This window comes from Hevea brasiliensis, chromosome 6, assembly GCF_030052815.1.
Source record: "Hevea brasiliensis isolate MT/VB/25A 57/8 chromosome 6, ASM3005281v1, whole genome shotgun sequence".
Taxonomy (NCBI): Eukaryota; Viridiplantae; Streptophyta; class Magnoliopsida; order Malpighiales; family Euphorbiaceae; genus Hevea; species Hevea brasiliensis.
This window is the reverse complement of record NC_079498.1, coordinates 105,264,113-105,285,269: the sequence shown is the minus strand read 5'-3', so window position 1 is coordinate 105,285,269 and position 21,157 is coordinate 105,264,113. Positions and strand designations below refer to the sequence as shown.

The window sequence follows — 21,157 nt, the reverse complement described above, 5'->3', positions numbered from 1 at the left end:
ATGGGCCATGGCTTTGGAGTCTTTGCTTTAGTTATTGTGGTGGGTTTAAGTCATACTCACAAGTCACAACAGAGTAATTGGTCTCTTTATGAGGAGAGGACTTTGAAAGTTTCTTATGGCCGCGACGTTGCATGGTTTTCAAAAATTAAAGTCTTGGTTACGGCTACATTATAAAATTAGTAATCTAATGGAACAAAAACCCCTATTATATAATATTAAATATAATAAAAGATAAAATAAATTATTATCCCTATTCCTATAAAATTAGGAAATGGGATTACATTTTTTTAAATAAAAAATAGATTAAAATTTTAATTTAACAAGGATATGTAATATTTAATAAATTAATAAAAAAATATAACATATAGTCTATAACGTTTAAAAATTAATTAATTAGCAGACGTATACATATTATCATCATTTGTTAATTATTAAATTAAAATATATTTATATGTAAAATTTAGCAGACTTTTTTTATAAAAAATATTAATTAATAAAAAAAAAAAGAAAAAAGTAAGGACTATTAGGATGTATTTGTGTTTTTTAATTTTATTGTGGACTGAATTAAATAAAAAATTTTTATATTTTAATAAAAATTAATTAGAATTGACCTGAAAATCGTAAAGAGCAATCTCAAATGAGTATTTTATAAGTTATGTAGTTGAAATGGAAATTTCAAATCTCCAAGTACGGATTGTGAACTATTATAAATATTATAAATTAATTTTTAACACTAAAATTTAGAGTGTTAAAAAATTTAAAGATTTCAAATGAAATAAAGTAAATAATTAAAATTATAAATTACAAAAAAAGAAAAGTATAAATATTTTTTTTTCTTTTGACAAGTTCTAAGTCTCTTAACCATACACTAAAGACTGATAATGATAATGATAATAATATTATGATTATTATTATTATTATTATTAATTGTGGGCACAATTGTGTCGACAAGAACTTTGCTGAATTTTTTTTAAAGGTTAATAATTATTCTGTACTTAAATTTTTAATTAATTAATTAATTAAAAATTACATTATTTCGTTTATGTATTTTAATTTCAATGAAAAATTCATTTAATGTATGAATTATTTAATATTTTTATACTCTAATTTAATAAAATTATAAGGTAAATAAAATGATGTTTTATTATTTGAATTTATCACAATGCAATATGAACTTTAGAACTAATAATTTTATATTCTTGTTTATTTAAAATATATTAATTTTTAATAATTAATTAAATTAATATTTTATTGTCATAATATAACATAATTTTGGCTTTTTTAATCTATTCCATTATTCTCCCCTTTTCCACTAACCTTATTATTTTTTTTTTACATATTATTATTCCCACACTTTCCACTTTTCTGTATATTATCGATTGTAGATTAATTATTATAAATATAAATTATAGAATTATTAATTACATTATAAACTAACTTTAAAATACGTATAATTATTTTATTTCTTAATTGTTTTATTTATAATTATTTTATAAATAATAAACTAAAAATTTATAATAGACAAACACCTATAAATAGATATTATAAAAAGTCTATAGATATTAGTTTTGATATTTTTTAGATAATAATAATAATAATAATAATAATAATCTTACCATTTTAAAGTAGTATTTATAGAAAAAAAATTGCAAGAAATATTGCTAAAATTGATGAACAATTTATCACTACCACAATATTGTCTTTTAGAGCAAATACCATAAGACAAATAAGATATTTATTACTAGTAACTATTAGTTAAGGTAAAATTTTATTAGTCTCTAAATATTATATTATATTATTTGTCTCTAATGACTCTTTTTTAAGATAAAAGTTTATTAGCCTCTAATATTTATAATGATTAATTTTTTGAAGTAAAACTTATTAGTATCTAAATATTATATTATTTGTTTCTAATTCATTAAGATTAACTTTATTTATATAAAAAGTTTTAACATTTTTTTTAATTTATCATTAGAAAATTTCCTTTTTCATATTAAAAAAAATTTTAATAACTTTATATATATATATATATATATATATATATATATATATATATATATATAATGTGTGTTAAGTATGTATAAATTATATATACTTAAATAAAAAAGTGATTTTTAAAAAACTAAACATGTAAAATACCTATACTCATATTGTATTATATTTGTATATATTAAAAAAAAGAAATTATATTTTTCTTTTAATCTATATAATTAAAGCTTTTAATCAATATATTATTATTAATTATTGGACTAACAAGTGTTACTAATTTTTTAAGAAAAAAAATGCAAAAATTTGATAAAAACACTTTTACCATTCAACTACAAATATTTTGATGATTTGAATTTATTAATTATACATATATTAATATTTTATTTTTTTTATTTTTAATTAAATTTTTATTTAAAAACATACAAGTACTATAATAAATATAATAAAATTTGATTATATAATATAATATGTTATTAATTCCATATTATAATAAAATATTTATATTATGAATTAAAAATTTAAATTATAAATTAAAAAAATAATAATTTGTAAAAAAAAAATAATAATCTATACGTATTTAACATGCATTTTGCACACACACACATATATATATATATTAGTTATTAATTTTTTTTAATATGAAAAAGGAAATTTTTTAATGACAAATTAAAGAAAAAAGGTTAAAACTTTTTATAAAAATAAAGTTAATCTTAATGAATTAGAAATAAATAATATAATATTTAGAGACTAATAAATTTTACTTCAAAAAATTAATTATTAAAAATAAATAATACAACCTTTAAAAATTAATAAGTTTTGCCTAAAAAATCAATCATTAAAAACAAATAATTATATATTTAGAGACTAATAAGTTTTTATCTCAAAAAATTAATTATTAAAAATAAATAATATAACATTTTATCATAAAAAATGAGTCATTAGAGACAAATAATATCATATTTAAAAACCAATAAAATTTTATCTCAAATAATAATTATTAACAATAAATATCTTATTTGTCTCAAAGTCATTTATCTCTAAAAGATAATATTGTGGCAGTGCAACTTTTTAAGTCAATTATCATATTAATTTGGAATATTTTTTTAATTTAAAAAAAGTTATTTTTAAATAAATAAAAATAAAGCATACAATTATATAAGATTCATTTTAATTTTTAATTTTTTTGCAAAATATTAATTTCATATAAGCCTAAAGAAATTGTAAACAGTTGTTTTGATTGTAACTCAATGCAGGAATACAATCAATGATGGTGACTTGTGTGGCTTACTGAGTCGCAAGGAATAGGCCATGGCTTTGGAGTCTTTGCCCTAGTTATTGTGGTGGGTTTAATTCATACTCACAAGTCACAACAAAGTAATTGGTCTCATCACGAGGAGAGGACTTTGAAAGTTTCTTATGGCCGCGACGTTGCATGGCTTTCAATAATTAAAGTCTTGATTACGTCTACATTATAAAATTAGTAATCTAATGGAACAAAAACCCCTATTATATAATATTAAATATAATAAAAGATAAAATAAATTATTATCCCTATTCCTATAAAATTAGGAAATGGGATTACATTTTTTTAAATAAAAAATAGATTAAAATTTTAATTTAACAAGGATATGTAATATTTAATAAATTAATAAAAAAATGTAATATATAGTCCATAACGTTAAAAAATTAATTAATTAGCAGACGTATGCATATTATCATCATTTGTTAATTATTAAATTAAAATATATTTATATGTAAAATTTAGCAGACTTTTTTTATAAAAAATATTAATTAATAAAAAAAAAGGAAAAAAGTAAGGACTATTATGATGTATTTGTGTTTTTAACTTTATTGTGGATTGAATTTAAATAAAATTTTTTTATATTTTAATAAAAATTAATTAAAATTGACCTGAAAATCGTAAAGAGCAATCTCAAATGAATATTTTATAAGTTATGTAGTTGAAGCGGAAATTTCAAATCTCCAGGTACGGGTTGTGAACTATTATAAATTAATTTTTAATACTAAAATTTAGAGTGTTAAAAAATTTAAAGATTTTAAGTGAAATAAAGTAAATAGTTAAAATTATAAATTATAAAAAAAAATATAAATATTATTCTTTTTTTCTTTTGACAAGTTCTAAGTCTCTTGACCATACATTAAAGACTGATAATGATAATGATATTATTATTATTATTATTATTATTATTATTAATTGTGGGCACAACTGTGTCGACAAGAACTTTGCTGAATTTTTTTTAAAGGTTAATAATTATTCAGTACTTAAATTTTTAATTAATTAATTAAAAATTACATTACTTAGTTTATATATTTTAATTTCAATGAAAAATTTATTTACGTATAAATTATTTAATATTTTTATACTCTAATTTAATAAAATTATAAGGTAAATAAAATGATGTTTTATTATTTGAATTTATGGCAATGCAATAAGAACTTTAAAACTAATAATTTTATATTCTTGTTTTATTTAAAATATATTAATTTTTAATAATTAATTAAATTAATATTTTATTGTCATAATATAACATAATTATGGCTTTTTTTAATCTATTCCATTATTCTCCCCTTTTCCACTAACCTTATTATTTTTTTTTTACATATTATTATTCCCACCCTTTCCACTTTTCTGTATATTATCGATTGTAGATTAATTATTATAAATATAAATTATAGAATTATTAATTACATTATAAACTAACTTTTAAATACGTATAATTATTTTTATTTCTTAATTGTTTTATTTATAATTATTTTATAAATAATAAACTAAAAATTTATAATAGGCTAACACCTATAAATAGATATTATAAAAAGTCTATAGATATTAGTTTTGATATTTTTTAGATGATAATAATAATAATAATAATAATAATAATAATAATAATAATAATAATAATAATAATAATAATAAGAATCTTACCATTTTAAGGTAGTATTTATAAAAAAAAAAGTGCAAGAAATATTGCTAAAATTGATGAACAATTTATCACTACCACAGTATTGTCTTTTAGAGGCAAATGCCATAAGACAAATAAGATATTTATTACTAGTAACTATTATTTAAGATAAAATTTTATTAGTCTCTAAATATTATATTATTTGTCTTTAATGACTCTTTTTTAAGACAAATTTATTAGCCTCTAATATTTATAATGATTAATTTTTTGAAGTAAAACTTATTAGTATCTAAATATTATATTATTTATTTTTAATTCATTAAGATTAACTTTATTTATATAAAAAGTTTTAACATTTTTTTTAATTTGTCATTAGAAAATTTCGTTTTTCATATTAAAAAAAATTTTAATAACTTTACATATATACATAATGTGTGTTAAGTATGCATAAATATATACTTAAATAAAAAAGTGATTTTTAAAAAATTAAACATGTAAAATACCTATACTCATATTGTATTATATTTGTATATATTAAAAAAAAAGAAATTATATTTTTCTTTTAATCTATATAATTAAAGCTTTTAATCAATATATTGTTATTAATTATTGGACTAACAAGTGTTACTAATTTTTTAAGAAAAAAATTCAAAAATTTGATAAAAACACTTTTACCATTCAACTACAGATATTTTGATGATTTGAATTTATTAATTATACATATATTAATATTTTATTTTTTTTATTTTTAATTAAATTTTTATTTAAAAACATACAAGTACTATAATAAATATAATAAAATTTGATTATATAATATAATATGTTATTAATTCTATATTATAATAAAATATTTATATTATGAATTAAAATTTTAAATTATAAATTATAAATTAAAAAAATAATAATTTGTAAAAAAAAATGTCCCACATCATTTTTTAAAAAACTTGAAAAGTGATAGTTTTCCTGTAAAAGATAATTCTCTTCCTTTTGCATTTCAAGCAAAAAGTGGAGTCCAAATACGGAGCCCGCTACTTATAGTTTAATTTTGAAAATTATACTTGTTTATTTTAAATAATTATTATTATTTTTAATAATTTAAATAAATTTCATTTAAATTATAGTAGTAAATAAATATTATATTATTAAAAGATAAATAAATATATTTATATTAATAATTAATGATGTGAAGAAATTAATATATAATAACAAGATAATTTATTTTTAGAAAATATTATTAGAGACAAATTTATTTAATTTTAAAAGTAAAATTAGAAATTTTAGTATAAATAATTAAATCAATTTAATTTGTATTTAAAAATAAATTTAGGAGCAAATAATATAGTTTATTAAAATGAAAAGGGAGATATTTTTTTTTGTCTTTATAAGTTATTAATATAGAAAAATATATTTGTCTTTAAATGTTAAATAAGTGTCAAATATATATTTATCTCTATATTTATCTTTAATTACATTTATGAATAATAATAAATGAGATAAATAATTATTTATTTTTAAAAATATATAAAGATAAATAAATTGCTTTTTGAATAAAAATTTATAGTCTTGATATCATAATTTAGATATAGTGTGATAATTTAATTAAATTAAATTCTTATAAAATTTTAAAAAATCTAAACACAGCATTAATGAATGGCTATAATTCAATCTCCAAGATCCAACCGCTGTATGAAACATAATTATCCGTACATGAATGTAGTATATATAGAACGATTCCTATATGCGCTAGCACTTAGAGGCAACCAATTTCAACCAAGTTTTCTTTACTTGTATGCTGTCGAATCATCAACATGGATGGTTGGCAGATATTCTTTTTGTTTTCAATACCATGGCTAATCTTTAATCCAGTATACGCTTCATCTGGGAGCTCTAAAGTAGCTGTTGCAGCAAATAATGAACCCGCCGGAAGAAGAAAGCTTGCCACTGGAAACCCAGGTAAGCGCGAATCCTGTCATATCCACATCAGTGGGATATAAAAATGTTAAAGAGTTTACATATCATAGGCCTGGTAAGGGAGTTGACAAAATTTTATTAAAGTAAGTTGTGGCTGGAGAGTTACAGATCCAACCCACTTTGTTAATTTTTGTGTCATCCAATAATTAATTATTATTTTCTATTATAATTATCACCAGGTACTGGGATTAAGAATAGCTTAATGGGAATGGCATTGTGGGAGTGGGAATGGGAATGTTATTCCTATATAAGTTTGGTTGAAATGCAAATAATGGGAATAAGATTTTGAAATATCCATCAGGCCTTAATTATTGATTCTCATTTTTACTGGTAATAAAAACTCAGGAATATTTTAATTTTTATTTCAGCTTTTTCATTCCCATTCCTAGCATTCATGTTTGCTAAAATACTCCAACTTTGGGGATAAATATTTTATTCCCATTCCCACTCCATCATTCCAGTTAACCAAACAGACTCTAAAGAGTTTATTTATCTGGCAATGAATTTTAACATAGCTGTATTAGAATAGTCTCTATGCTTGTGAAGTCTTGAGGTTTAAATACTAATAGAAGCCAAATGAGAAAAAAAAAATTTAGAGATAAATACTTTGAGGAAAATAAGATATTTATTATTAATAATTTTTATTTAAGGTAAAATTTATTAGTTTCTAAATATTATATTATTTGTCCATAATGACTCATTTTTTGAGACAAAAATTTATTAATATCTAACTATTATATTATTTATTTTTAATAATTAATTTTTTAATATAAAAACTTATTAGTCTCTAAATATATAATTATTTATTTCTAATCATTAATTTTTTGAAGTAAAATTTATTAGTCTTTAAATATTATACTATTTGTTTCTAATAATTATTTTTTTAAGGTAAAACTTCTTAGTCTCTAAATATTATATTATTTGTTTCTAATTCATTAAGATTAACTTTATTTATATATGAAGTTTTAACATATTTTCTTTATTTTGTCATTAAAAAATTTCATATATATATATATATATATATGAAGGTTGAAACATTGATTTTGCCTAAATTACCTTTCATTCTTAAAATTAATTATAATTATATTTTATTATTTAAAATTCTTAATTTTAAAATTATATAAATTTAAAATTCTTAATTTTACTTATACTTAACTTCAATTAAATATAAATCTTATGAGAAATAATTAACTAAAACAAGAAATTAATAAAGAAAAAATATTATTAATCTATTTATTATTTATTAAAATATATAAAAAACGTATTTATAGCGACAGATAAATAATTTGTTACCAATAATACATATTAAAGATAATAATATATATATAATAATATAAATTCATCGCTAATACTATTTAACGACAAAGAGATACATCGCTAATAATTTAGCAATAAATACCTTCTAATTTCTAAACATTATCATCATTAATCTTTTGTATCTAAACTCTTTATAATGCTAATTCAACTATATACTATATTGTCACTAATAACTTTTAGCAACGAAATATTCGTTACTAAATACCTTATAATTTTATTTTTTAATATTACAATAATTAATATGAATTAAAATTTTAATATTATTATAATAATAATTCCACTTATACTAAAAACATATTATAATTCTTAATATAGTAATTCTATATTTATAATCCTATTAGTATTATTACTTTTTGAACTAATAAAAATAATCTTATAAATATTAATAATCTAAAATTATATTTTTCTTTTATAAATTTATTTTTTAAAAATTATTATACAAAAAATTTGTTATAATTTTTAATTTAACATTTGAAAATTAACATATATATAATTTTAATTAGAACATTCTTGATTAAATTTATATTTATATTTTAATCAATAATGTATTTATAACATATATAATATAATCTATAATTGCAAAAAATAAAAATACTTATTAAATATATTAAATAATTAATATATTAAATAGGTTTTAAATTTTTTTGTATCAAACAATAGGGCAATATAAAATTTCAAGATATCAATATAATAAAAATGAAAATTTTATAATAATAGTATACTTAACTAACAAAGATTCATTTAATAAATTACTCTGTTTTCTAATTTTACAAATAAATTTCTTTCACATATTAGATGTGCAACTTCATTATGCAAATTAAGATTATTTTAAATTATGGGAAATAAAAATAAGGTATGCAAATCAAACTTTAAAATAATAATAATAATAAAATAATAGAGTTTAAATTATTTAAATTCAATAAGTTAACTTGTATTTATTGTTAATTTATTTTTATTTTTATATATTTTTGCCTATTTATATTTTTAAAACTTATTATTATATTTTTTATTATATTACATTTAAATTTATAATTAAGTTAATATTACATGTTAATCATATGGCATACAACTTTTATTAAAATATAATCGAATAAAAAATAATTTTTAAATTGATAGATATATTTATTTATATAATCAATTAAAATGACATTAAAATTAATATTTATCTATCTTGATGAAGAATATTTCTTACTTTGATTTATCTATACTCAAAATATAAATATGTGATTTTTATTTATTTTATATGTGAATTTTACTTTATATCTTATGTTTTGAGCTATTATGTTTAGATAAACATTTTGCCTCAATGAAAGTTAATCATAAGCTGCACTTAATGGAAAAATAAAGGAAAGCATAAAGACTTCTAGAATCATGGGTTTATTTTATTTTTTTGTCTATTTATCAGGCATCAATATATGAATTTGATTGATTTTATATATGAGCTTTACCATATATTTTATATCTTTGAATTAGAAACAATAATTAAGTTCTAAATTCTATGCATTTTGTGTAGCTTCAAAAAAATTTTGAAAGCCACAAAAGTTTTTAGGTCCTATTGGTACTTGCCTTTATTTTCCTATAAACTAACTCTTATATATGTTATTTAGCATAACTAACTCTTTTCTTATCTTTATGTCCAATTTAAAGGCTCCATAAGCATCGATTGCGGGGTGAATGATGATTATGTGGATGACAATGTAGGATTGCTTTACAAATCAGATAGAGATTTCATAAGCACCGGGGAAAATCATAATGCAGAACTCGAGTCCACTCAATTCGAGGTTTTTACAGAACGGCTGTGTAAGAATTTAAGAAGTTTTCCAACGGGAAGAAAAAATTGCTACACTCTGCGACCTAAACAGGGAAAAAACCATAATTACTTCATCAATACTCTCTTTTGTTATGGAAATTATGATGGAAAGGATCAGCCTCCAAAGTTTGATTTGTATATAGGGGTTAACTATTGGATAACGGTGGAAGGTCTAGCTGATAATCTTTGGATATCATACGACTTGTTTCATTTTTCTTCAACTGATATTATTCATTTGTGTCTTGTGAACACAAACGTTGGCGTACCTTTCATTTCAGCATTGGAATTACACCCTGTGAATGATTCCATTTATAGAAGTGAGTTTGGATCATTAAATGTTGCTCTAAGCTATCAACTGAGCTATCCTACCGACTTGAATTTCAGGTAAATAGATATGCATTTTAGTCTGTAAATATATTATTGTTGCAATTAGTGTATATTAGTTTTTTTTGGCAAGTGCGTGCTTGTGCGTCTTATCATTTTTAATATGTTTTAAATTATTATTGTTTTTATTTAAAAAATTATTTTTAATTTATCTAAATTTATGATCTAATTGTAATAATAATAATAATAATAATAATAATAATAATAATAATTAATTACAAACCATAATACACATTTTTGAATGAATACACATTATACTAAGAACATAATATAATTTTCTAAGTACTAAATAGGCATTAGAAGTTATCAATGAATTTTAATTAATGACATTAAAATCGTCTCTAAAACTATTATATTTCAAGTTTAAATTTCCATAGGAACTATTTGGAAAAAAACTTTAATAGGTACATCAATAGTGTGTGTGTATATATATATTGTTTAATTGCGTTGGCATAAATAAAAATGGGTGTTGGCTTATCTTTGATATTCAGGTACAAGGATGATGTCTTTCAGCGCATCTGGAGAACTTATGGTTTAGCAAATACGACTTGGGTCAATGCCACATCAGATATACAAGTCCAGGAAATTGATGATTCATATAAACTACCCATTGAAGTTTTAAAAACTGCAGCCCAGCCCCAGAAAGGCCTTCACTCATTGAGATACAACATTAGCTTTATCTGTTCCCCATCATGTGATTTTTATGTCTACTTTCACTTTGCTGAAATTGTAGAGATTCCACAAGATCAACGAAGAGAATTCACAATTACTCTGAATGATCTCAACTATGGACCCATTAGCCTGGAATACTTGAAGCCACAGACTATACCTCTTAAATCACCAAATGAAGGAGAGATTAACTTCACTATCAATCCAACAAGCAACTCCGACCTTCCACCCATTCTCAATGCCTTTGAGATTCTCAGTGTAGTTAAGCTTCCTCGTTCTCCAACAGACCAAGTAGATGGTATTTTTTTTTTTTTTTTTTAACATTTGTAGTCACTGTTATATCAGTAGCAATAATTGGTAATTAGAATGCTCAACATAAACTATATTTTTCTGGAACAATCATAGTTGATGCAATCATGGCCATCATGCAATCATACAACATAAATGGAGATGAATTGCAAGGAGACCCCTGTGTGCCAAGAGATCTTTCATGGAATGGTTTGAATTGTAGTTATGACAACAATCTTCCAAGGATCATCTCTCTGTGAGTAGTGCTCATTTAAATTTCTTAGTTGTTAACAAAATATTCATAAGAGTAATGTCTTTTCTTTAAACTGCACATCATTATCTAGATTATGATTTGATGCCAACATATCACTCTAGCTTACTCTATGAACTGTGAACAGGGACCTCAGTTCAAGGAAATTGACTGGGGAGATAGCTTCGCCACTCTCCGCCCTCAAGGCAATTCAGTACTTGTAAGTATTGTTGACTAAGTTTTTAACTGTTCTTTTGAACATATCCTCTGCGTAAGACATTCTCCCATAGGGGGCAGAAACAGGGCACCCTTGTTACAGGGAAGGAGCTTTCACATATCTTGCTCTATCATAGTATAATATATAATATATGTTAATCTTTTTGTTGTCTTTTCAGGGATTTATCATACAATGAATTGACTGGAATTCTCCCCAATTTTTTTTCTGAACTGTTGAACTTAACTTTGCTGTAAGTTTTCCCCAAAAAAAAGAAAAAAATATTGTTGAACCATGCCCAAGTATGGTTAAATCTCCAAGTAGAGAACTAATATCCTGCCTTCACCAAATAAATATATAACTGACATTATAATGGCATCTCCTCTTTCAGGGATTTATCTTACAATGAATTGACAGGGCCGGTGCCAGAATTTTTAGCACAACTGCCAAATTTAAAAACTCTGTGAGAAGAAACTTAGCATAAAATACATGATTTTTTTTTTTGATGAATTATACACGAGTGATTTAGTATGCATTCTTTTCAGAAATTTAATTGGGAACAAGTTCACTGGATCCATTCCACAATCACTTATAGCAAAGTCCAATAATGGAACATTGCAGTTAAGGTTTGATCATCTTCTCTTGTCCATCATTTTATTTTCATCTTTTTCGAGCCATTAAATGAACCAATAAAAAAAATAATGATATTGAAAATACATATATTATTTAATATCTGTTATATGATGAATTGATGATGTCATACTTAATGCTAGCTTCAACAAAAACCCAAATTTATGCCAGTCGGATTCATGTGAGAAAAAGAAGCATTTTCTTCTTCCAGTTGTTGCGTCAATTATATCAATCTTGATGCTTCTACTCCTATGCATGATAGCTATCTCTTGGAGATATAGAAGACAGAAAGGTAATCTTTTTTTCCTCTATTTGCATATATCATTTTCTTTATCTCTCTATCTATATATTTCATACTCTGTTTATTGTACTTACACAGCAATAGCAGAAACACAAAAATCAAAGAATCAGACCTTTAGTTACTCAGAGATTGTTAGTATTACTGATAACTTTAAGACCACCATTGGAGGAGGGGGCTTTGGAAAAGTTTACTTTGGAACTCTAAAAGATGGCACTCAGGTTGCAATTAAGCTGTTATCCCAATCATCAAAGCAAGGCTACAAGGAATTTCAAGCAGAGGTTAGATACAACACTACTGCAGCCGTAGTTACAACTCAATTTAATCAATTATTTTTGCCCTTTTGTCACTATTACAGGATAGATAGATAGATAATGGTGACTTTTTTTTTTTAAATTCAAATGCAGGTGCAGCTATTGATGATTGTTCATCAAAGGAATTTGGTTTCACTAATTGGGTATTGTAATGATAGTCATAATATGGCATTAGTATATGAGTACATGGTTAATGGAAACTTGCGAGAGCATTTATCAGGTATCTATCACAAACTGTAAAAGATTTCTATTAATCACTTGATTTGTTGATTTTTCTAGATTTCTTATACAAGTAGATATCCATTTTCCTCAAGATACCTCCAGAAAATGATAAACTGATGTATTATGGTTGCAGAGGAAAGTGGAAGTATTCTGACTTGGAAAGAGAGACTTCAAATTGCAGTAGACGCAGCTCATGGTTCTCAAGCGAATCCATGTCTATTTTTCTTTACTTTTAGCCCCCCGTTCGTCATTCTTATTCACTGCTAGTTAACTGGCATTGCAGGATTGGAGTATCTACATAATGGCTGCAAACCACCGATCATCCACAGGGATTTGAAGACTTCCAACATCTTATTGAACGAAAAATTGCAAGGAAAGATCGCTGATTTTGGATTGTCTAGAGCTTTCGCCAACGAAAGTGATTCGCATGTATCAACTTGCCCTGCTGGCACACTTGGTTACGTCGCTCCTGAGTAAGTGTTTTAATCTTAACCAAACCTCCTTGCTTCAATGGCGTTAAAGATTAAAACCTCACTTACCAACCAAAAGGTGTTGAGCGCAGTATGCAACTCAGTTCCGATACTTGGAAAAAAAAAATAGACATAAAAGGATACGCTAATAAATCTAAAAAATAACAATAATAATAATAAAATCTCACTTCTAAAAGATAAGCTTAATAGCATCATATGATCTCTAACCTTAATAATGGTATGCTTGAGTTTCCAATATAGAATTACAGCTAACTTTACACTCTTTGCCATCATGTCTTCTCTACTTATTTGCCCATTTTCACCATGTGACCCTTGGTTTTCTATTGTTTGAACGTGTGTGCTTTCAATTAATTAATGATATGATATGTTTTTCGCACCACATTTCAGTTAATAGCACATGTGCAGGTATGGCGTTAAATATAAAAACCCCACATCTAAAAGTAAAAAGAGGTTAAGGGTTAATAACATTTTAGAACCTCTAACCCTTACATCTGGATATTAAGGTTGGGCTTAAATTTTTAATAATTGCTTTGGTTTTGCATTAGCGCTATTCTTGACTAATTTGCTTTTCCTGAAAGTACTATTGGACTAATTATTTTCTTTCTGCAATAGGGCTCAAACATCAGGAAACTTTAACCAAAAAAGCGACGTTTATAGCTTTGGGATTATTCTACTTGAGCTCATAACTGGTCTGCCTGCAGTGATAAGAAACACCCTTGGAGACTTCATTTGCATACGTCAGTGGATTAGACCTAAAATTAACAGGGGTGATATTGAAACCATTGTTGATCCCAGACTGCAAGGGGAATTCGATGCCAATTCAGCTTGGAAAGCTGTGGAGATTGCCTTTTCCTGTGTATCAGACGTTGCGATACAAAGGCCAGACATGAGTCATGTACTAGGTGAATTACAGGAATGCATGGCTATAGCAATGGCTGTCGAAGAATCCCAAACAATGGAAGCCAGGGTTATAAGATCAAGCAATTCACTTCTAATAAGCCATTTGAATATTGATACTGATATGGCTCCTAGTCCAAGGTAATTACTAAAGTATAGATCTCATACGTGTTGGCTTGAAATTTCTAACATTTTCGTTTAGACAAAAATTGTTACATTAATGTATTAAGCTGCACCTATAATTTGTTTCTGAAGCTTTCTTGGAGATGTATAATTGTCATTACAAAATACTATAAAAATACTTTGTTTTCCAAGTACTAGCATGCGATAGGGACATAACTGTATTTGCTCTGCCACCAGGCTGCTCTGCCACCAGGCTGCAAAGTGGGAAGCACCCATTTGTCAAATAAATGTGTTTGTCCGATTATAAGACGCTTTGTTGCACCCCATGCAAAGATGAGCCTCCAACTGAGTCTGAGTTTCAAAACTAATGAATCAAGATGTATTCTCCTTAGCCTTACCCATTATCAAGCTCAGCTCCCCACACTTCCAAACCTCAGCTCCCTGTACCACCAATAAAAAAATCTTAGCCTCCTGTAATTTTGTTTTTCCTTTTAATATTACGAACGAGGTTGATATGCTCGAGTGGTTAAGGAGACAGACTTGAAATCTGTTGGGCCACGCCCGCGCAGGTTCGAACCCTGCTGTCACGTTACATTTTTAATCTTATTGGGTTTTCTTCGTCAAAATCTGTGTTCGGGATTGGGAGCAAAGACACAGCGAGAAAATCCATTTCCTTTCCTCTTCTTTTTTAGTAACCTTTTCCTGCAACTATCCGTCAACTGCCAGAAACCAGTCCACCAACGCCCCGAGAATCCATTGCAGCAACAATGAAATCTGACTCATAGTAGAGATGTTTAAGTAGCCAAGTAAAAGCAATCCATCGCAGGTTCGAACCCTGCTGTCGACGTTACATTTTTAATCTCATTGGGTTTTCTTCGTCAAAATCTGTGTTCGGGATTGGGAGCAAAGACACAGCGAGAAAATCCATTCCCTTTCCTCTTCTTTATTAGTAACCTTTTCCTGCAACTATCCGTCAACTGCCAGAAACCAGTCCACCAACGCCTACAGAATCCATTGCAGCAACAATGAAATCTGACTCATAGTAGAGATGTTTAACTAGCCAAGCAAAAGCATTTTAGACAATTAATTATATTAGTTACAACTTTCAAGTACCTAAGATTTAAATCAAGATTTTTGTTTTTTCCATTTTACAGTGGATGATATGAACATTAATAAGGCGGCCTGAAATTTATTTCTTCATAAAGTCATCTAATAATAAAGAAAGAAACAAGTCCATGTTGTTGAATGCTCATGGCCTAACCTGAGCAGACAAGACATCTAGGCAGTTGCCATCTTTACTGTAGTACAAATACTGTACCAGTACTTGGTATGCTATTTAATGCTAATTAAACATGGAAGACCAGAACCTGCACTGTGTGCATTTGGCCATTATGATTCAACTAAATTGCTTGAAAAATTGGCTTCGTCTATTGGGTTCGGTTCATTGTTTATGCAACAACCCTTTTCTTTTGCATTATTTCCTAATTAATATCATACCATTTTAAATTTTTCTATGCAAGATGGTAGAGCATAAAGGCTCCTGAGTAAAAGTTAAGGGTTGTAACTTGGCCCTGTAGTCGACTCCAGCAAGTTTAAGGAGAGCCAACCTGGCAATTGCCTAAGAGATAGAGAAGGTAAACCAAATTAGATCACCTTCATTTATTATGGTATTGGATGTAGCTAAGATTTTGGATTTTAGGCCATGGACCACTCTATTTATGGATGAGATTATAGACTTTCTAGCTAATGAACCATCGTTACATTCGTACACGCAATTCACAAATATATGAGTATCACCTATTTTACATATATATTATATTATATATAATGTATCTTAGATCCATTATAAATTAGACAAAAATTTCCCCTCACTAACTCTACATAACATATTTTACTATTTCATTTCATCCTTGACTCAAACATGTAAAAGGCTACAATTAATTTCAAATTTTGAGATATATAGGTAGAAATTCTATAAAAATAAACCCCCAAAACATGTCAATCCAACCTAACTTCATGTGTCATGCCTCAAATGAGATGTATAGGAAGAAATTCTACCAATTAATAATAATTTGATATAAATTTTATGTTGCATTATGGAGTATCATTAAATCTAATTGTAAGTGGGTTTACATTATCAATTGATTATTTATATTTGTAATTATATGTGATTTAGAAGTAACAACTAATCTTTCATGGATAGGAAGAATGATTAATTGGGAATTAGTGGTTAAGTTACCGTGGAAAAATATCAAATGATATGGTTTGGCTGTAGTTGACGCCATGACTGAGACAACCACAACCAAATACTAATTAATTCTCATCATTCTCTAACTCTAATATAAGGACTTATCAATTCTATCTTAATTTCCACGGACAATATAAAGATAATCAGGTTGCTTTCATCGACAGTCTTTCTTAACTAAAAATTTAGGCTCCCTTGGCTATTTTATTCATCTTTTCTGATCTACAAAACTAACAAAGAGAAAGGGAAAAGAAAAAACTCTGGGAAAGGAAAAATGTTGTAAACAAATTACATTTGTTTCTTGTTTTAACCTTGTTCATAGTTAATAAAAATTAGCAACCAAAATTTCATAAAAATCAAGTGTATTTAATTTACAATATATGATCTATATCCAATATATTATTCAACCTACAAGTGATCCTAGCTGGCTAATTCATGGAAAATCCATATTAACTATTGCACATGCGCCTCCCACATATAATGCATATTTTATATAGTTTTTTTATGTATATATTATTATTTTCGAACTTTTAATTAATTTTTATTAATATTTTTAGAGTAATTAGTTTTAAATTTATTTTATTTTATTATTTTTATTGTTTTATTGCAAGGATCGAGTTAAGATAGCTTTCTAATGATGAAAAATTAGAGGGAAAAAAAAAAGAAATTTTGAAGATTAGATTGAGTGTTTCAAACAGGGTATTTCACACTTGGCCATGAGAATTAAAGAAATCTCACAATTAGGATATAAAAAAGAAAAATTGTGAAGTAATTTTTGGACATAGCATCTCACAGCCAGGGCGTGAGATTTAGGGCTTTTGGACAGTGCATTTCACGGCCAAGCGCATGGCCTTTAATACCTCAACAAATGGATATGAAAAGCAAGAAAAGAAATAGTTAAGGGTTTTTACTAGAAGAGGATAGAGAATAAAAATTTTTGGGATTTTCAATACTCATTTTCTCTCAAAATTTGGTCAGAGAAGGAAGGCTCAAAAAGGGATATTTGTGAGAGTTTGAAGGAAGACTTTGACATCAACAATAAAGGCCTTTTTATCTTTCTTCTCTTTATTTCTTTTGTTATTAATTTCTTTTATTATCATTTTTAAGAGATAATGGTGAGTTTTAATTTGAGAAATTTTGTTTTTATTCTTGATATAATGAGTGGCTAAATCTTTTAGTTAGGAATTTTAATATAACTTGACTTGATGTTAATCTTTAGATTTTGATTTAATTTTCTCTACTTTGCTATTGGTTGCTATTTTGTGTTTAATGCTTTAGGATATCTTGGTGAAATACTTAATGATTTTTATATTTGTAATTTATGGTTGAAAAACAAGATTATGAACTTGATTTTATAGCAATTATCATAGGTTTTTAATCCTATATTTTATAGCAATTATCATAGATTTTTAATCCTATGATTTTTTTTTAAAAATAATTTTACATTTTAATGCTCTAATTGATAGAATAACTTTCTATGGGGATTATTAAATATTTTTTATTATTAACCCTTGCAATAGTAATTAAATTTGATTATTAAATAAAATTTATTGAGATTAATTATTAGATCAAGTGCAATAAATACCCTCGTCACTTTTCACTTTGTTTTAACCCAAAATTTTTATTACTTTTTTTAATTAATTTTCAATTGTTGTTAGTTTCATTTTTAGCTTAATTTTATCTTATTAACTTTAATTCATTTTGATCATCTAGATATTAATAAAATTAACATAAATTTTAGTAATTAAAATCAATAACTATGATAATAATATTCTACTCATTCTATATTACTTGTGCTATTTCCTATGCTTGCAGACGTATATTAATGCACAACATCTTTTATTATCTCCACCTACCTCACTTTTCTCCTTCATTACTAACCCTTACATGTCAACTGCACTGCACTACCCTTAAGATTGCCGATGAACAGTTTTGACGTTGGGAAACACTCATGAAAATTTTAGGAAAATGGGTGAGTTTAACCCGACATAATGGCATGCACTTGCGTTTAATGTTTGATTTAAGCAAAATTTTGCAAGAAAATGGAAGATCTATAAAGAGAAACAAGGAAGTATCTTAGCATATGTTGGAAGTTGTATGATGTATATGCTATGAATGCTAACAATGGCCACTTGAACAACTCACATTTATGAGCCATTCTCAACTTCCATCTTCCTACTTCAAAGATCCACTACTCCAGCTAGGTCACTTTCAAGTTCCTTTATAAATATTCAAGTCAGAACAAACCCTCTCACCCCCACACCACTGCAGGTACAAAAAAATGGATATCTACTCTAGAGGAGCAGTAGCCATGGTTTTGGCCTTAGCATTTGCATTATTGAATGGTGGGTTTGCACAAGATACTCTTGTTCCTGCTATCATTACATTTGGGGACTCAGCTGTAGATGTTGGGAACAATGACTATCTCCCTACAATTTTCAAGGCCAATTACCCTCCATATGGAAGGGACTTTTTCAATCAAAGGCCTACAGGGAGGTTCTGCAATGGCAAATTAGCCACCGACATAACAGGTAGCTACAGTTCAATAATCAAGGGCTAGAATATCACGCTTCTGCTTTTATAATTTAAACTATATATGCATCAATGCACTAATGATTTCTTTTCTGCAGCTGAAACTCTTGGATTTAAGACTTATCCTCCTGCATATCTTAGCCCAGATGCATCAGGGAAAAACCTTCTTATTGGAGCTAACTTTGCATCAGCTGCATCTGGTTACGATGAAAATGCTGCCACGTTAAATGTGAAGTATATTTATCTTATTTATGTACAAAATTAATTAAATCTTCAAATATAAGGCTTAATTTCTCTAACAATATTCATACATTGTGTTGCAGCATGCAATTCCATTGTCTCAACAGTTGCAGTTCTTCAATGAATACAAGAGTAAGCTAGCCCAGGTTGCAGGAAGTAACCAATCAGAATCAATCATTAAGGGTGCACTCTACTTATTGAGTGCAGGAAGTAGCGACTTCCTCCAGAACTACTATGTCAATCCTTTGATAAACAAAGTCTATACTCCTGATCAGTATGGCTCACTCCTTGTCAGTGCATTTACAAGCTTTGTTAAGGTATCTGCTAATTACCACCATCATTTCAAGATTTTCTGCTAGTTCTGTTCAGAACATGCAAAGTGAAATTTAGTAGCCAAAAAAAGGCTATGAATCTATTTGAGAAAGCTCTGTTTGCAAACAGGACTTGTATGGTTTTGGGGCTAGGAGACTTGGGGTAACTTCACTCCCACCATTGGGTTGCCTCCCTGCAGCTCGCACCTTATTTGGATTTCAAGAGAGTGGGTGTGTCTCCAGGATCAACACTGATGCCCAGCAATTCAACAAGAAGATAAACTCAGCTGTTGCGAGTCTCCAAAAACAACTTCCTGATCTAAGGATTGTCGTCTTCGACATCTTCAAGCCACTCTATGACCTTGTTAAAACCCCTTCAGCTAATGGTAACATATTTAGGAACATTAAGAGAATGCAATTTGAGTTTTGGTTTGGATTATAGTAAGAGTCTTTTCTATTATGTTTGACAGGTTTTGTGGAAGCAAGAAGAGGGTGCTGTGGGACAGGGACAGTAGAGTCAACATCGTTGTTGTGCAATCCAAAGTCTCCAGGAACTTGCCCCAATGCCACCCAGTATGTGTTTTGGGACAGTGTCCATCCATCTCAGGCAGCTAATCAGGTTCTTGCAGATGCGTTGATTGTTCAGGGATTTGCTCTCCTTTGACGCCCATATATAAAATTTTTATGTGTAACATATCCCACTGGAGTGATATTGCATTTCTACTAGTGTCCTAATCAAAAACTGGTATTGAATTTCATGTAGCTGAAGAAACTTATTTCCTATTATGAGGAGTTCAATTGCAAATTTCTCTCAATTTTATTCTTAGTAAGATATCAAAGATGATATCAAAACATCATTTAGCAGAAAGAGTTGGAAAAGATGTGGAAGTTTAGATCATTGATTTTGTCTAGCTATGGAAAAAAAAATTCTATAATATGCGCACTATATTTATTTGGATCCATTATAGATCCAGTTTAAATAAGAATTTTCAGATTAGATCAGTTTTTTTTTTTTTTCTTTTCTTACATGGCTAGGCGAGC

General features: G+C 26.3%; 2 protein-coding genes and 1 non-coding gene across 3 annotated transcripts; all 3 read left to right on the top strand.

The window, feature by feature from the left end:
- Window positions 1-6,718: 6,718 nt before the first annotated feature.
- LOC131180710 (putative leucine-rich repeat receptor-like protein kinase At2g19210) lies at window positions 6,719-14,979 on the top strand. Its single transcript, XM_058148079.1, has 13 exons — window positions 6,719-6,863; window positions 9,816-10,392; window positions 10,884-11,359; window positions 11,467-11,605; window positions 11,748-11,819; window positions 12,205-12,276; window positions 12,359-12,439; window positions 12,587-12,735; window positions 12,823-13,022; window positions 13,149-13,275; window positions 13,411-13,473; window positions 13,561-13,750; window positions 14,381-14,979. The coding sequence occupies exons 1-13, from the start codon at window positions 6,719-6,721 to the stop codon at window positions 14,808-14,810; spliced, it is 2,721 nt and encodes a 906-aa protein (XP_058004062.1). The 3' UTR covers window positions 14,811-14,979.
- Window positions 14,980-15,296: 317 nt separating this feature from the next.
- On the top strand, window positions 15,297-15,382 carry TRNAS-UGA (transfer RNA serine (anticodon UGA)). The gene has a single exon. It is a non-coding gene; the product is annotated as a tRNA-Ser (tRNA).
- A 3,782-nt stretch (window positions 15,383-19,164) lies between these two features.
- On the top strand, window positions 19,165-20,931 carry LOC131180899 (GDSL esterase/lipase APG-like). Its single transcript, XM_058149035.1, has 5 exons — window positions 19,165-19,564; window positions 19,664-19,794; window positions 19,889-20,122; window positions 20,247-20,502; window positions 20,587-20,931. The coding sequence occupies exons 1-5, from the start codon at window positions 19,315-19,317 to the stop codon at window positions 20,778-20,780; spliced, it is 1,065 nt and encodes a 354-aa protein (XP_058005018.1). The 5' UTR covers window positions 19,165-19,314; the 3' UTR covers window positions 20,781-20,931.
- The last annotated feature ends 226 nt before the right edge of the window (window positions 20,932-21,157 follow it).

Bases quoted from the DNA above. Each gene is read 5' to 3' on its own strand.
- LOC131180710 (XM_058148079.1), top strand. From the start codon at position 6,719: ATGGATGGTTGGCAGATATTCTTTTTGTTTTCAATACCATGGCTAATC. The intron at 11,820-12,204 runs GTAAGTATTGTT...CTCCTCTTTCAG, and splicing joins CTCAAGGCAATTCAGTACTT to GGATTTATCTTACAATGAAT. The intron at 13,474-13,560 runs GTTCTCAAGCGA...CTGGCATTGCAG, and splicing joins TGCAGTAGACGCAGCTCATG to GATTGGAGTATCTACATAAT.
- LOC131180899 (XM_058149035.1), top strand. From the start codon at position 19,315: ATGGATATCTACTCTAGAGGAGCAGTAGCCATGGTTTTGGCCTTAGCA. The intron at 19,565-19,663 runs GTAGCTACAGTT...TCTTTTCTGCAG, and splicing joins ATTAGCCACCGACATAACAG to CTGAAACTCTTGGATTTAAG. The intron at 20,503-20,586 runs GTAACATATTTA...TATGTTTGACAG, and splicing joins TAAAACCCCTTCAGCTAATG to GTTTTGTGGAAGCAAGAAGA.